The 17903-nt window shown below is 44.1% G+C and overlaps 1 protein-coding gene and 2 non-coding genes across 3 annotated transcripts; all 3 read right to left on the reverse strand.

Moving 5' to 3' along the window:
- Positions 1 to 8707: 8707 nt before the first annotated feature.
- LOC142722776 (small nucleolar RNA Z39) lies at positions 8708 to 8768 on the reverse strand. Its single transcript, XR_012875068.1, has one exon. It is a non-coding gene; the product is annotated as a small nucleolar RNA Z39 (small nucleolar RNA).
- Positions 8769 to 14253: 5485 nt separating this feature from the next.
- Positions 14254 to 15427, reverse strand: COX7C (cytochrome c oxidase subunit 7C). Its single transcript, XM_075854856.1, has 2 exons — positions 15270 to 15427; positions 14254 to 14377 (listed from the first exon to the last, which is right to left on the reverse strand). The coding sequence occupies exons 1-2, from the start codon at positions 15345 to 15347 to the stop codon at positions 14261 to 14263; spliced, it is 195 nt and encodes a 64-aa protein (XP_075710971.1). The 5' UTR covers positions 15348 to 15427; the 3' UTR covers positions 14254 to 14260.
- On the reverse strand, positions 14978 to 15041 carry LOC142722765 (small nucleolar RNA Z39). Its single transcript, XR_012875057.1, has one exon. It is a non-coding gene; the product is annotated as a small nucleolar RNA Z39 (small nucleolar RNA).
- Positions 15428 to 17903: the final 2476 nt, after the last annotated feature.

The following is a 17903-nucleotide window of genomic DNA, read 5'->3' on the forward strand; positions in this document are numbered from 1 at the left end:
TTTTTTAGCCAGATTTTTTTTTGCGTAAACGCCTTAAAACACGCCTGGAAAAACACTAGCAAAACACCCAGAAACAGCATCGCATTGAATTCAATGGGAAACACACTGATATTCACATGATTTATTTTATTAAAAAAAGGCATCGTAAAAAGAAGTAGCACGTCACTTCTTGAGGCGTTTTTTGGAGCGGATTTTCCATTGACACTATGAAAAACGCCTCAAAAAAAGCCTCACAAGAAAAAAAGCCTTGAAGTCCGAGGCTGTGTTCCCTTAAAAACAGCTCCGTCATTTTTTGGTATGTGTGAACATACCCTTGTAAAGGCGGTATTCACAGAAGCGCTGTTTTAATACAGTATTCTCAGAGGTGCTGTTTTGATGCAGTATTCACAGGACCACTATTTTGATGCACTATACAAAGAAGTGATATTTTAAGGCAATACTCAAAGAAACGCTGTTTTCATGGAGCATTCAAAAGGGGCCAACGAGAGGCAGTCAGGAGGTTAATGACAGCAGCGGTTATAGGCAGCAGCCGCCAGAGACATCAGGAGTGCCAGACGGCAAGCAATAGGCAGGGAACAGAGAACGGAAGGCCAGCGGAGCGTGCACGTCACACACTCACATCATTACCCGGGCAGGCTTTCTACAAGATTTTGACGTGTGTCTGTGGGGATTTTTTCCCCATTTAAGTGCATTTGTGAGGTCAGACACTAGTGTTAGACAAGGCCTGAATCGCAATCGCTGTTCCAGTTTATCCAAAACGTGTTCGATAGGGTTGAGGTCAGGACATGTTCAACCACACCAAACTCACCCAACCATTGCCTTTATGTACCTCGCTTTGTGCATTGGGGCAGTCACACTGAAACAGAAAAAAAAAGAGAACCTTCCCCAAACTGTTCACACGAAGTCGGAAAAATACAATTGTCCAAAATGTTAAGATTTCCCTTCACTAGAACTTAGAGGCTTAGTCTATCCCCTGAAAAACAACCCTGTAGCATTAGATCTCCTGCACCAAACTCTACAGTTAAAATGCAGTCAGGCAAGTAACGTTTTCCTGGCATTAGCCAAACCCAGCCCATCAGACTGCCAGATAGAGAAGTGTGGCATTGTGCTTGTGACATAAGGCTTGCATGCTGCTCAGCTATGGAAACCCATGCCATGAAGCTCGCTGCATGATTTTTGGGCTGATGTGAATTCCAGATGTGGTTGGCAGTTATTCAGTCAGCAGAGCATTAGCTCCTTTACGTATGCACCTCAGCACTCATTGACCCCGCTCTGTAATGATCTGACACTTCATGGCTGAGTTGCTGTTTCCTAAATGCTTCCACTTTGCAATATTACCACTCACACTTGATCCTGAAATATCTAGTAAGGAAGACATTTCACAAACTGACATGTTACAATCGTGGCATCCCGCTACCGTACCACACTGGAATTCAGTCAGCTCTTTAGACTGACCCATTCTTTCACAAATGTTGGTAGACAGGCTGCATGGCTTGGTGCTGGACTTTATACACCTGTGGCGATGGGACTAAATTAAATACCTAAATTCAATTATTAAGGTGTGTCCCAATACTTTTGTCTATAAAGTGTATGTTTGAGGGACTTCGTGCATGTATAACCCGTTTCAGATCTCCTCACATCTTAAGGTCAGAATCAGACACAAACCATTATTTTATGCAGTTTTAGGCCTCATTTACACGAGCGTGTGCGTTTTGCGTGCGCAAAAAACGCAGCGTTTTGCGTGCGCAAAAGGCACTTGACAGCTCCGTGTGTCATCCATGTATGATGCGCGGCTGCGTGATTTTCGCGCAGCCGCCATCATAGAGATGAGTCTAGTCGACGTCAGTCACTGTCCATGGTGCTGAAAGAGTTAACTGATCGGCAGTAACTCTTTCAGCACCCTCGACAGTGCATTCCGATCACCATATCGAGTAACCTGTTTAAAAAAAAAGAGGTTCGTACTTACCGAGAACTTGCCGGCCGTTGCCTTGGTGACGCGCCTCTCTTGACATCTGGCCCCACCTCCCTGGATGACGCAGCAGTCCATGTGACCGCTGCAGCCTGTGCTTGGCTTGTGATTGGCTGCAGCTGTCACTTGGACTGAATTGTCATCCCGGGAGGTCAGACTGGAGGAAGAAGCCGGGAGTTATCGGTAAGTCAGAACTTTTTTTTTTTTTTTTGACACATTCACGTATATTGGAATCGGAAGTCACTGTCCAGGGTGCTGAACCAGTTTAACTCTTTCAGCACCCTGCACAGTGACTGTCTCCTGCCGGGTTCGGTCAAAACGAGTTCGGCCGAACCCGGTAAAGTTCGATTCGCTCATGTCTAAGACACTCCGTTCGGATGTTTGTAAACAGAAAAGCACGTGGTGCTTTTCTGTTTACATTCAGTTTGACAGCTCTTGCGCGAATCACGCAGTTCGCACGGAAGTGCTTCCGTGCGACCTTCGTGGTTTTCACGCACCCATTGACTTCAATGGGTGCGTGATGCGCGAAAAACGCACGATTATAGGACATGTCGTGAGTTTTACGCAATGCACTCGCGCTGCGCAAAATTCACGCATCGTCTGCACTGCCCCATAGAGTAATATAGGTGCGTACGACACGCGTGAAAAGCACGCGCATCGCACGCGCGTATATTACGCTCGTGTAAATGAGGCCTTAGGCTGATTTTTATTATAAGCTAAACACATGAGTAGATGGAAAAAAGATACATCAGTATTTGCTTTATACCCTTCCTTCTGGATCCACTCGTGGATTTGGTTCAAAAGAATGAGCCAAACACTGCATTAAAACTTTGTGTGATCCTGGGCTAATGGGATTTACTTTAGTCTTTTACTTGGCCATTCATGAACCTTCCATTTTATTTTTTATCAGCCATTGCTTGGGGGATTTACTGGTATGTTTAGGCCGTGTTCACACAAAGTCATCAATTTGCATTTTTTGGTGCAATTTTGACAAAATTACGGCAAAATGTAAGATTTGACAGTGAGTGACGTGTAAACACAGCCTGTAAAGTAACCTTTTCACTGAAACGTAATATTCTAACAATTGGCCTCCCATTATTCTGTAAATAAAGTCACAGTAAATTCTATAATGATGAGCAGACCAGGCCCTGGTGCAGAAAAACTGCCCCAAAAACTTCCATCACCCTTTAGGCTATGTTCACATGGAGTATTTTGCCGAGTTTTTTGACGCGGAAACCGCGTCACAAAACTCGGCAAAAACGGTCCGAAAATGCCTCCCATTGATTTTAATGGGAGGCGTCGGTGTCTTTTTCCCGCGAGCAGTGAAACTGCCTCGCGGGAAAAAGCAGCGACATGCCCTATCTTCGGGCATTTCCGCCTCTGACCTCCCATTGACTTCAATGGGAGGCAGAGAAAGCGTATTTCGCGGTGTTTTATGCCCGCGGCGCTCAATGGCCGCGGGCGAAAAACACAGCGAAAATCGGCGTGCAGGGAGAGGAAAATCTGCCTCAAACTTCCAAACGGAATTTTGAGGCAGATATTCCTCCTGCAAAATACTCCGTGTGAACATAGCCTTACAGTTGGTGTCTGGCTCTTTAGGAGAAATTATATCTTTGATTTTTTTCTTTTCTTTGCCAAACAAGTCTTGAAAGTATTTTGGAAGTCAAAGAGGGTTAATTGTTACAATGGTCTGCAGTCTGTGACTTTCCAGCTTTTAGGAAAACCCTTGCCTGTAAAGTCTAAAAGCTATTAAAAAGCTTATGACCGATACATTTGACCAATGCCTGTGATACACGTCTACTATACTATTCCAAACAGAAAAAAAACAAATGGGAAAAAGAGTACACCTGACAGATGCCATAAGAACACGCTTTTGGCCTACATTGGGCTAATGGAGCCCTATGGATACATTTAGCGTGTACGTTGGGAGCTTTACTGGTATGTACGTTAAACATAAGGCAAAAACACGTGAAGACCCAATATATACAAATATCCTACAAATCTCCAAGTGACCATGAATCTGGCTTTCTATTCCACCTCAAATTAAGGCCATATTAATATTGCTGTAGTGTGGATTGGACAGCTATATATTTAGTACTAAAAACAGGATTAAATCCCAGCCAAGTAAACTTTACCATATCTTTCTATTAGGAAAGGTTTTCCTGTTCTCTGATGGGATTTGACCAGCAATTTAGACATGTAAATAGAACATAAGGCCACATATTTAAGACATTAAAGTGTAGCCAAACATTTGACAAACTTCTAACATGTCATAGTGACATGTCAGAAGTTTGGATTGGTGGGGGTCCGAGCACAGAAACCCCCTCCAATCGCTAGACCGATGCAGCTGAAGTGTGAGCGCTCGGCTGCTTCGTGTCTGTTCGGCTTTTTCCGGAAAGCCGATGTATCGGTGTACTGGCTCATAGACTTTCTATTGAGTCCATGCACAGATATTTATTTCCGGAAATAGCCGGACAGACACGAAGCAGCTAAGCGCTCACATGTGCACTTCAGCTGCTTGGTTCTACAGATTGGGGGTCCAAGCACTGAGACCACCAATCCAAACTTCTAGCTACACTTTAAGTTCTGGAAGGACTGGAATACCAAAAAGGTAAGTCCACAATGGACGGAAATGCTGCCGGTTATAGTAGCAGCCAAGTGGATAAGATTTAACAGATCTCATTCACATGCTGCAGAATTGTCCCGCACGGAAAAATCCACAGGAAATTCAGTCAGAGATTTTGCTCTGGATTACCTGCGTATGTGCATCAAGATCCGCAAGTGCAAATTTTAAATGTTTTTTTTCTCTCTTTTGCTTGTTAAGAAATCCACACAATCGAGTGCAGATTTTCTGCAGCAGTAAAACCAGCGTAAGCCTCAATCACCATTGTGGATTTGTAGATCACAAACCCACCAGCCCTACTGCATGTCTAAGGAATCAAAGGAACAACATCACAGGACTTGCAACAGTAAGGCCCCATTCACACAAACGTGTTTTTGCGGCCGCAATTCCCCCGAAAATCCACGGGAGAATTGCGGCCCCATTAATTTCTATGGGGCCATGCACACGACCGTAATTTTTACGGTCCGTGCATGGCCTGGGAGCCCGCACCGCAGAAAGAACGGACCTGTCTTATTACGGCCGTGTTCTGCAGTCCGGGCTCATTGAAAATAATGGCCGCGGCCACGTGCATGCCCCGCGATTTGCGGGCGGCTCACGGCTGACAGTCCGCAGCCGGCCGACCCGTAAATCACGGCCGTGCACTACGGTCGTGTGCATGAGGCCTAAGAATGGTAAAATGCATCCGCGACACCTAAATGATGCCCAATAAGATCTTGAACGTGGATCATAGATTGTATCAAAGTGTAGCTCCACCGCAAATGAAAACAAAAAGTCTACCAAGGAAAAAAAACACAGGGTTCTTGTTTGTGGTTCAGTGGCATTTTTCCCATAGGCCTCTCAATCTTTTTCTACTGGGGCCTCAGCCAGCCAGAACATGGCGATGCCTGGGCTTCACCATAAATCATAGTCTGTCAAAAAATTGGCTCAATTTATCTTCAAATGTAGTCACCTGAGCCCAGTATAACATTAAAACAAGAACAAAGTGTCAGTTCTTTCAAAGCCAAACATTGCTGCAACCATAGAAATACCTGTGCAGAATAACCCCATCTATCAAATCTGCCTACCCTGCTGAGCCTCACCAATAACTAGGGTACACCTTAACTTAAAGGGTGTCGCGAAAAAAATATTTTTTATATCAATTTGCTTTTAGTATTTTATTAAACTAAATTTTATTTGTGTTTGACTTTTTTTCTTCACTATGGGGGCTGCCATTTTTATTTTTTTCATCCCTGTGTCGATTAACTACACATACCGAGATGGAATACGGCACATACAGCCCCATAGAGAATGCGAATGGGAGCCGTTCCATTCACTATGGTGTACGCCGTCTGTGGGAACGGAGCCCACACAGTCCAAATGGAAGGTCTTCGGCCGAGCGACATCCGGCGCCATTTTCATGTGGACCGGAAGCCGCGGCCAGACAGTAAGATGACTACTTCCGGTCGCGGCTTCCGGACATGTGATTAGAAGCAAGCACTAGGAGCGGACGGAGCGGCGGCGGCTGGAGCAGGTAAGTTATGTTTGTGTTTTAGTGTGTGATTACCACTGTATGTAAGCCTATTACACTGTGTATTCGCTCAAAAAAATGGCGGCACAGAGTGTAGGAGGTTTGAACATTCAATCCCCTCCTTTCTCCTGGCACTAGCCAGGATAAAGGAGTGGGGATTGTTTGAGGACACTAGAGCGAGTGTCTTCAATTTTGCAGCATAAAGCAATGTGGTTGCTTTACCACATGACAATGCTGCAATTTTGGGAATTGCTCCCTCTAGTGACCAGCACGGGGAAATGTTATAAATTAGAATCTAATTTATAATATTTCCTGACTTGTGAAAAAATTACTACACTGTCTAATCATGTATTTACAGTTTAGCTAAAAAAAATAAAAATAAATTTCTAGCGACACATTCCCTTTAAGCAGCACTACTCTAAAATCCACAGCGCAATACAGTAGCAGCAAATTAGATGATTTAAATCTCATCTGCACACCGCGTAAAAAACCTGCCTAAAAATAGTTCATAAATTGCTGCAGTGGTCACGAGAAAAAAAAAATCATCCCAGGAAGCAGGATGTCAAGAGGGATGCGTCACCAGTTACAGCTGGGGTATGAAAGTTTTTTTCCCTAGCGCTGCTTTGCACAATGTGGTGCGTTTTTTTGGATGGAATGCGCTACTGATACTAGGATGGATACGCTGCGTAGTTTTGCGCAGCGTATCTGACCCATGTTAACCCGGCCTAAGACTTAAAATACAAGAAAAAAAAAAACACAATTAAAAGGTCACAGAACGAATGCAGTTTTTTTTCATGCATTTTAAGCCACCACACAAAACTCGTGTGTGAAGGAGGCCTAAAGCAGTCTGTATATTAAACCAGTGATGAACACTCAAGGTTTCCCCTAGACACGTTTGTTACTACATCTCCATTATAGTCTACTAAATCTAATATCGTTTCATAAAATTGTTTGAGGGATGACCATTCAAAACAATCTAGAATGCCCCTACTCCTGGATATTCTCGCAATCCACGAGGCATATTAAAACCCCCCATGATTATCACCTCACATATCCTTGACAGGTCAGTTATCTCCTCTATTAATCTAGCCAATTTCACATCTGTCCCAGGTGGTCTAGAGATTGTTCCAAATCTAAAAATAGATTTATAGTCAGTCTGCAAGCATGTACACATCTCCCAAACCATGAAAAAAAAAATCCCTAGTCAGGTTCCTAAGGTATAATAACGCGTGACATGCGAAAAGATCATAGGTGGTTTTCAATGAGTTCTGGGTTGGAGAGGAGAAAGTGGATTCCCTCAATGTCTGATGCATCTAATTACATAAACAGAACAGAGGGTTAGGGTATGTGCACACACACTAATTACGTCCGTAATTGACGGACGTATTTCGGCCGCAAGTCCCGGACTGAATACAGTGCAGGGAGCCGGGCTCCTAGCATCATAGTTATGTACGATGCTAGGAGTCCCTGCCTCTCTGCAGGACAACTGTCCCGTACTGTAACCATGTTTTCAGTACGGGACAGCAGTTCCACGGAGTAGCAGGGACTCCTAGCATCGTACATAAGTATGATGCTAGGAGCCCGGCTCCCTGCACTGTGGTCTGTCCGGGACTTGCGGCCGAAATACGTCCGTCAATTACGGACGTAAATAGTGTGTGCACATACCCTTAAATCATTTTGAAACTAGCATGTTGAGCTAATATAGTGTAACGCTAAATAAGTCCTACACCCCAGCCGAAGAGATACAAGTATAAAAGTCATCTGAAGTCAGCACACTGATATGATAACGTTGCAAGTTAGAGATGGTATAGAAGTGATACAATGACAGGACACTGGAACAATACTAGCCTAGGGTCGTATAGCAAGAAAAAAAAAAAAAAGGAAATTATATACCATAGAAAGCATCTTTTAGGCAACACTTGTATTTAAATGTTTATTTAGTTTGACCAAAAAAAAAAAGAAAAAGCACTTTAAATAAAATACAGAATATGTACATAGTTCAATACATTGTTAGATTGAAGTCATATTGGCGGGCTCCTTTCTGTGCATATGACCATGCGTTGGAATGGCTGCCAGGTAATAACGCATTTCTGCTGCAGTCGCTGCTACAGGAGAAATGTATGGCCAAGTGCCCCTGGCAATTAGCAGTTATTGCCATTCATTTCAGAAGCCGGGTTTACAGCATCAGATGTATGCTGGGCCGAATTCACTTCAAACAGGGGTTGTCCTGATGAAACAAAACCCCGAGTGTTGCGCCTTCTTATTAATGAGGTAATGCAGCTTTTTATTCCCACGACAGTCAAATCACAGGGTTCCTGTCTTTAGCATTTTTTTTTACATGTTATTTTCTATTAAAGATACACAAACCTTTGGATCATTGACAAATAACACCCGATGGGATGCTGGGCACAACAGTGAATCACAAATTGCTGAATGAAACAAGAGCCACAGTATTGTGTAATAAGTTTATTTACAACCCATGACTGACATGGTGGGAATATTAATATTTGTTTCAGACCGTCCACTGCACCTAAAAAAAAATGAAAAAAAAATTTAGAACAAAAAACCCTCAAATTAGTTTACAAGCTATATATTCAAGAAAACAATGTGCATCAGAAAGCGTTTACAGTATCATGTATTGTCATACTGCTATTTGTCATCACATGCACCAATAAGGTTTCCTGAGGACCAGAGTTTCTCCACTCTAGTTCTCAAGTTAAATTTTAAGTATTTCCATAAAGCGTACCTAACCTCAGAAAAAGCGGTCATGTGTGTACGTGAGGAATAACTTTCTGGCCATTATAGGACTTGTATTTGGCAATTTTTAGCACTTTTCTGCAGGCTGCTATAATCCTGCTCTCCGGTTTCCATCTATCACATATATACAAGCTGTAGCAGCATGGAGATTATACAGTAGTAATGAGCAGTGTAGCCGAGAACCTAGCCCTGGGGGGTTACATAACTCTTACCAGCAGCAGCCTGTGCCTGCTCCCCCTCCCTCTCCATAGACTTCTATTGGCAGGCTGTGAAGAGACACTCCCCCCCCCCCCCCGACTTCCAGCAGTCCATCTCCTCTGCACTGTAACTAGGGACGGATTTGACTTGAGGGGTGGACAGATTACAAGAAGAGCCATCTAGTGGCAGTAAAGGGGGTTTTACACCGGACGATTATCGGGCAGACGAGATTTCATATAACACTCATTGCCGATAATTGCCTTGTGTAAACAAGGGAACGATCAGCAGACGAATAAGCAAATGCTCGTTCTGCTGGTCGTATAGTTTAAAAAAAAGTTAATTATGTTTGTCGGCAACACATCACCCTGTGTAAACAGGGAGACGCGCTGCCGACATGAATACTTATGGGGACGAGCTATCGTGTGACAGGAGCAATGTCTCGTTGATCGGCGTTCACAGTATTGGCCTTAACTTCACGCAATTTGCATGGCTAAAACAGACTAAGTTTTAAAGGAACAGTGTCATCACAAATAATTTATTTATATGTTAAAGATGTTAGTGCCTTAATATAAACGTTTATTTACATTTGTGTGTTTGTGTTTTACTGTTTCTTATTTTCACACTTTATCTTCCCTATGGGGGCTGCCATTTTTTGTTCCATGTCTGTGTGTGTCGATTAACGACACACACAGACATGGAATACGGCAGCCACAGTCCCATAGGGACTGCGAACGGCTCCCGTCCCATTGACTGCCGTGTACGGCGTCTGTGTGGGAACTGCGCATGCGCCGCTCCCACACAGTCCTATTCGAAATTGGCGCCGTCCGGCGCCATTTTCCTGTGGACCGGAAGTCGCGGCTGGACAGTAATATTACTACTTCCGGTCGCGGCTTCCGGACAAGTGCACATGGAACAGCGGCAGCAAAGGGAGCGGACGGGCCGCGGCGGCAGGAGCAGGTAAGCGATTTCAATGTATGTTAGTGTTTGTGTGTGTTTACTACTGCATGTAAACCTACTACACTGTGGGTTACCTCAAAAAATGGCGACACACAGTGTAGGAGGTTAAACCTTTCAAACCCCTCGTTTATCCCGGCACTAGCCAGGATAAAGGAGGGGGGGATGCTGAGAGCTCACTAGAGCGATAGCTTTTAACCCAATGTTGCAATGCTGCAATTTTGGGAACTAGCTCCAAACAGCTCCATCTAGTGACCAAAAATGGGTAGTATTATAAATTTGAAAAAATTTATAATATTTCCTGACTCGCGAAAAAAATAAAAAAAATTTGAACAATGTTTAATCACCCACACACTAAATGTTTAAATTTAAAAAAAAAAAACATGTTTTTGGGGCGACACCATGCCTTTAACAGTAAGTAAATTGCAAAGTTAATCGATATCAGGTATACCATAAGGCTATGTCCACACGCTTAATAAAAAAACACGTCTGAAAATACGTAGCCGTTTTCAAGCAACTCGCGTTTTTGGAGCTGTTTTTCTATAGTGAACGAAAAACTGATCCAAAAACAGCTCAAGAAGCGACATGCACTTTTTGGCCAGTCTGAACAGAACGCCGCTTTTCCCATTGAAATCAATGATCAGATGATATTTGGGGGCGTTCTGCTTCGGATTTTTCGGCCCAAAAAAAAAGCCGTGTTAACATACCCTTAGATTAACAAATTGTTTAAAAACAGAGTGTCCATGCGGAAAATTCACAACATAAATTGACATTCTGCAAATTTCAAAATATGCACGGAAGGTCGATTTAAAAAAAAAAATTCAATAAAAAAAAAACTCATCCACTTAGCTGATACTGTATTTTCTGTGCACAAATCCACAGCAAATATATTGCATCAGAATTTACCCTAGTCGTGTACAGACACATTAAATGCTTGCTATGCATTTTGTAGAAGCATTTGTCCACATGTCTATACCCCTTTAAAGTGACAGATATTGTGCAGCTGGTCACCTTAGTCTTTCCTTCATACTGTTCTAGATTTAACGTTCTATAGATATTTTAGTTTGTGATCGTAAGCTTATGACAGCCAATACAGAGTATTCAGAATTTCGGGCACAAGTTGAAAGTGTTTCCCATTACTGACCCCTAGAACCCCAAAGCACTAAGTGGCCCTTGTTTATTTAAAGATGAAGCTGCGTGTGGATGACACCAAAATGCCATTTTTTTGTTACTAGTTTAGAAAAAAAAATAAATAATAATTTCAAGCATTTTTTGTTCGTATTTTCTTCTATTATATTTGTGGCATGCAGTGTTTTTCTGGCTTATTTTTTTTCGTAGTCCTATAGAGAAGGCTATAGGAAAAACGCCAAAAAAAGGACAGGTTTTTCCCAAAAAAAGTGTGAAACCACCCTTACACCCCCCAAAACTTGAAACAGTATAGATATAGTTTAAAGGCATGGTGTCGCCCCAAAAACATGTTTTTTTTTTTAAATTTAAACATTTAGTGTGTGGGTGATTAAACATTGTTCAAATTTTTTTTATTTTTTTCACGAGTCAGGAAATATTATAAATTTTTTCAAATTTATAATACTACCCATTTTTGGTCACTAGATGGAGCTGTTTGGAGCTAGTTCCCAAAATTGCAGCATTGCAACATTGGGTTAAAAGCTATCGCTCTAGTGAGCTCTCAGCAATCCCCCCTCCTTTATCCTGGCTAGTGCCGGGATAAACGAGGGGTTTGAAAGGTTTAACCTCCTACACTGTGTGTCGCCATTTTTTGAGGTAACCCACAGTGTAGTAGGTTTACATGCAGTAGTAAACACACACAAACACTAACATACATTGAAATCGCTTACCTGCTCCTGCCGCCGCGGCCCGTCCGCTCCCTTTGCTGCCGCTGTTCCATGTGCACTTGTCCGGAAGCCGCGACCGGAAGTAGTAATATTACTGTCCAGCCGCGACTTCCGGTCCACAGGAAAATGGCGCCGGACGGCGCCAATTTCGAATAGGACTGTGTGGGAGCGGCGCATGCGCAGTTCCCACACAGACGCCGTACACGGCAGTCAATGGGACGGGAGCCGTTCGCAGTCCCTATGGGACTGTGGCTGCCGTATTCCATGTCTGTGTGTGTCGTTAATCGACACACACAGAAATGGAACAAAAAATGGCAGCCCCCATAGGGAAGAAAAAGTGTGAAAATAAGAAACAGTAAAACACAAACACACAAATGAAAATAAACGTTTATATTACAGCACTAACATCTTTAACATATAAACAAATTATTTGTGATGACACTGTTCCTTTAACAATCTACACAAAGATGTGGAGAAAGGGTTAAAGTGCCACGTTCAATAAACCGTGGCACTTTGCTCATTGCCATCTCACAGATGCCTATTTAGTAAGGATTGTGTGCAGAGAATTTCACGAGAGCAGTTCACCACTTCCTTAGGTCTCATGCACACGACCGTAATAACGGCACGGACAGCCCATAGAAGTCTATGGAGCTCCCGTAATAACAGGTGACTACGTGTGTGCACCCGTCATTACAGCAGCATTGCTAGGCGACGTCAGTCACTGTCCAGGGTGCTGAAAGAGTTAACTGATCGTCAGTAACTCTTTCAGCACCCTGGACAGTGAATTCCGATCAGACTATAGAGCAACCTCTTAAAAAAAAAAAAATAAGACATTCACACTTACCGAGAACTTCCTGCTTCCTCCAGTCCGGTCTCCCGGCCGTTGCCTTGATGACGCGTCCCTCCCGACATCCCTGGATGAGGTTTCAGCCCATGTGACCGCTGCAGCCAACCACAGGTCAATCACAGGCTGCAGCGGTCACATGGACTGCCGCGTCATCCATGGAGGTCAGGCTGGATGTGAAGAGAGGGACGCGTCACCAAGACAACGGCCGGTAAGTATGAATTTCTTTAACTTTTATTACAGAAAGGGCTGCCCCTTCTCTCTATCCTGCACTGGTAGAGAGAAGGGGCTGCCGATTAGTGCAGTGCTATTTTGCTGCCAAAAACGTGCCCGTAAATACGGGTGCAAAACGGGTCGAATACGTGTGACACCGGATCCGTATTTACGGGTGGGAAAAAATACGGTCGTGTGCTTGAGGCCTAAATCTGTGCAAAGGAAGCATGGGCGGCTCATGAGAAGAGTCGTGTTAGTCAACCGTGCCGCTAGAACGCTTAGAAACGCTGACTAATATGGCTCTTTTCAATCATTTTGTAGAAAGATTGATATGCGGCTTGCCACTTTATCTAGTACCCTGCAGTCACATTGTAATGTCAGAAGCTGGCGACAAGGCGGCCTGTCCTGTATACACAGCAAGACTAGACCTGGGCGGCCTGTCCTGTATACACAGCAAGACTAGACCTGGGCGGCCTGTCCTGTATACACAGCAAGACTAGACCTGGGCGGCCTGTCCTGTATACACAGCAAGACTAGACCTGGGCGGCCTGTCCTGTATACACAGCAAGACTAGACCTGGGCGGCCTGTCCTGTATACACAGCAAGACTAGACCTGGGCGGCCTGTCCTGTATACACAGCAAGACTAGACCTGGGCGGCCTGTCCTGTATACACAGCAAGACTAGACCTGGGCGGCCTGTCCTGTATACACAGCAAGACTAGACCTGGGCGGCCTGTCCTGTATACACAGCAAGACTAGACCTGGGCGGCCTGTCCTGTATACACAGCAAGACTAGACCTGGGCTGCCTGTCCTGTATACACAGCAAGACTAGACCTGGGCTGCCTGTCCTGTATACACAGTAAGACTAGACCTGGGCTGCCTGTCCTGTATACACAGTAAGACTAGACCTGGGCTGCCTGTCCTGTATACACAGTAAGACTAGACCTGGGCTGCCTGTCCTGTATATACAGTAAGGGCTCATTCAGAGAAGCGTGATTCTTGTCTGCTATGCGTTAAACGCACAGCACACGGACCCATTGATTGCAATGGGGCTATTCACACATGCATGAGTTTTAACGCAGCAAGAGTCCATTGCGTGAAACTCACTGCATGTCCTATATTGATGCGTTTTCAAACACCTAGTAGCCCATTGAAGTCAATGGGTGCGTGAAAACCACGGACAGCACACGTCCGTGTTTCACCAACCATTTAACTAAAAACAAAAAGTGTGCTTGCAAGTGCGTAAAAAACATGACACGTCCTGTATATACAGTGAGACTAGACCGGTGCTGCATCGATCATACAATAAGACACATACCTTCACATTCGCTTCACCACCAATTACTTTTTCAATAGCTGATGTCTGACAATGATAAAGGGAAAAGTGAATCCACTGCCAAAGAAAGCAGTCATCAGTGCTAGAAGTTTCCACTTGTTCTCAATGGAGAAAGGAAGATTCTGGAGGAAAAAAAAATAGAAAAATCATGACGCAATAACAAAAAAAAAAACAAAAAAAAAAACAGTAAAAGCTGCAAACAAGTCAAAAAATAAGGTCAGCTGAGAACTTCCATAAGTATTAAAAAAAGAAACTGTGAAAACAAGTAGCTTACTTCTTTACAGCTTTAAAATTTGTTTACAGGCCCAAAGCCTGGAGCTCCTTTGTTCCTTGCACCCAGGACAACACTTCCGGTCTATGCGCTGTCCTTCAGGGTTCTCATAGGGACATAAGGAGCTTCAGGCCTGTAACTAGAACAGAGAGTCGGACCATTTAACGACCCACAGAACAAGCTGCAGGATTATGTGAAGACAAGGTATCCCACCCCTCAGAAGCAGGCCTAAAATATAGTGCAGGGCAAGGAAGAAACACCATGAGATTAAGCCTGCAGGAGAAAAGCCAGGCCTTCAAAGCAGTGGGACTTATGTCCTAGTGTCCCCCAGTAAATCGGTCCCGTCATGTGCCTTCCCATGCCTCATTGACTCGGTGTCCATTTTGCCATACGGGGAGAAGCCGAACAGTTTCTGTGTTAGATTCAATGGAAGCCATGTAACAGCAGATGGTACATCAGAAAGCGTTTACAGTATCATAGGTCACCTCATACTTATATGCTATCATCACTTGTACCATTTCATGATGTAGAACTACAACCCTCAGTAATACATGATGGTATCACATGACAAAAAGTCTCTAATATATACCGCATAACTTCGCGGACTACTCAGTAGACAGGATATCTCCTCCCTGTATATGCAGTGAGATAGAAGATGGGCCGCAGCAGACACTACCACCTCACCACACAGCTCAACAAAACCCGCGAACGCGAGACCGACATTAAGAAATGCCTTTAAGTACCTTTCCTGGTCCTTCCTCATAATGGGCGCCGCGGCGGACGACAGAGGTGGTGAACCTGCGCACGGCCTGACCGAACATGATGGCAGACAAGGAGATACTGCCACACCGGCTGTAACCTCCAGCAAATCTGTACTTCCGCTGGAGCCGAGGGGAGGAGACGGAACCGCTAGTTGGCTGTGGCACAAATGCATTCTGGGATTTGTAGTTTGTGAGTTCTCTCACTCGGTCTATGTTACAACATCTGAACAGCAGTAAACTACAGATCCCGACGATCAACGCGCCTATATCCGCTCCGTCGCGCCCTTTTACAGCTAGTGCGTGCAAGTAGCGAGAAAGCATAGTAGTCAAGGTCAGGGAGAGGGAAGGTTACAGAGCGGTTCGCGCTAAAATAGGACCCTAGCATTTATGAGGCGCAAGATAGTTTATAGCGTGTGAATGGGAACTGCAGGGTTTAGGAAGTTAGAGATAAAGGTCAGATTACCATCAGTCTGGAATTGTTACGTGGTTAGCAGCTACATGGTGGCTTTACTCACATTTGTGTTTGACCCAGTTCACACTTTGCATAAGGCCTCATTCTCCCTGCAGTGTTTAGGTCAGTATTTGTAAAGCAAAACTAGCAGTTGGAGTTTTCATGCTGGTTCCTTACATGTTTTCCGCTTCTGAAGCAACTTGAAAATTGCTTGTAATAAGCCTTCAGTGGGCGTAATTGCAAAACCCACTCGGTTAAAAAAAGAAAGAAGTCACCGCTTCTTGACGCATTTTCTTCACCGTAGCTATAGGCAGCTTAGCTCTATTCAAAGGGGCTAATCTGCAGAAATCCAAGGGTCAGTCTTGGGTTCCTAATTCCATGTCTGATTTTTCCACATAAAAAATCTAGTGTTAAAACCTACCTGACACTGAAGAGGGGCCAATCTTTCCATTATATATTTTTTGTAACCAAACCTCAGAAAATGTTTTAATCACCATAGTAGAACTGCGAAGGCCGTGATGGTGGTCTTATGGGTGTTATAATGGGACATGTGACAGCCACAGGCTTAACAGGTTCCCATCCGCTGGCTGTGTTTTTACGGCCAGCGGTCAGGGTCTCTGAAGTCTGCCATATAGACTAATTACGGCGTCACTTCAGGGAGTGCACGCAAGATCGCGTGCATATAACCCTGTGCCCTGGCTATTGCTAACGGCACTGGGCAGAGTGTCGGGGGCCAATCTTTTGGTCCCTGAACGTGTGATCGCTGTGACAACCAATCACAGTGATCACATGCATTTCAATGTAAAATATAGTGTGCACACAGCCCTGTGCCCACGCTGTTACCAACAGCTCTGGGCACTAGGCAGAGTATCAGGGACCAATCTGTAGGTCCCTGAACATGTGATCGCTGTGAAAACCACACCATTACAGCGATCACATTTGTTTTTATTTTGACATTTCTGGCACCAAATCTGCCTCTTTTCTTCTCCTCACACATTGTTTCAGTGTGAGGAGGAGAAGAAGAGACTCGAGAGAATTTCTGCCAGAATAATACTGTGAAACAAAAATACAGTGTTACCCACCAATCCATTCTCTGTATAGATAGATTTCTATCTATACAATCTATCCATCTATCTTTTTTTCTATCTATCTTTTATTATAATAGAATAGGCATTTAGGGAATATATATATATATATATATATCAATAGCGGTTTATTTTTTGTTAGCGGTAGTGTAGATATATATATATATACCAATATGGCCCCATGCACACGAATGTAAAAACGCCCGAAATTACGGGCTCATGGACTTTCATTGGCCACGGTTGACTCCCCGTATGCTTACGGGAAGGTGCCCGTGCCGTTGAAAAATATAGAACATGTCCTATTTCAGGCCGTAATTACGGCACGGGCAGGCCCATAGAAGTCTATGTTGCTCCCGTAATTACGGGTGACTATGTGTGTGCACCCGTAATTACGGGAGCGTTGTTAGGCGACATCAGTGAATAGTCACTGTCCAGGGTGCTGAAAGAGTTAAACAATCGGCAGTAACTCTTTCAGCACCCTGGACAGAAACTACCAATCACAATATAGATCAACCTGTAAAAAAAATTAAAAAAAAGACGTTCATACTTACCCAGAACTCCCTGCTTCTTCCTCCAGTCCGGCCTCCTGGGATGACGTTTCAGCCCATGTGACCGCTGCATCGAATCACAGGCTGCAGTGGTCTCATGGACTACCGCGTCATCCAGGGAGGTCGGGCTGGATGTCGAAAGAGGGAAGCGTCACCAAGACAACGGCCGGGTAAGTATGAATTACTTTTACTGCGGAAAGGGCTGTCCCTTCTCTTTATCCTGCACTGACAGACAGAAGGGGCTGCCGATTAGTGCAGTGCAATTTTGCATCGAAAACGTGCCCGTAAATACGGGTGGAATACTGGTGACACCGGACCCGTATTTACTGGTGTAATACGGGTTGAATACGTGTGACCAAGGACCCGTATTTTACACCAGTATTTACGGGAGGAAAAAAATATGTTCGTGTGCATGAGGCCTTAGTTTGTGTGTTTATAAAAAAAAAAAAAGTTTGTTTAGTTAGTGTTAGTGACGTTATGGCGAGGAAGTTATTTAGCGCTGAGGAGGCATACGCCATGCTGTGGTCAGTGT

The sequence above is a fragment of the Rhinoderma darwinii genome, chromosome 1 (assembly GCF_050947455.1).
Source record: "Rhinoderma darwinii isolate aRhiDar2 chromosome 1, aRhiDar2.hap1, whole genome shotgun sequence".
Taxonomy (NCBI): domain Eukaryota; kingdom Metazoa; phylum Chordata; class Amphibia; order Anura; family Rhinodermatidae; genus Rhinoderma; species Rhinoderma darwinii.

Bases quoted from the DNA above. Each gene is read 5' to 3' on its own strand.
- COX7C (XM_075854856.1), bottom strand. From the start codon at position 15,347: ATGTTCGGTCAGGCCGTGCGCAGGTTCACCACCTCTGTCGTCCGCCGC. The intron at 14,378-15,269 runs GTACTTAAAGGC...TTTTTCCTCCAG, and splicing joins ATGAGGAAGGACCAGGAAAG to AATCTTCCTTTCTCCATTGA.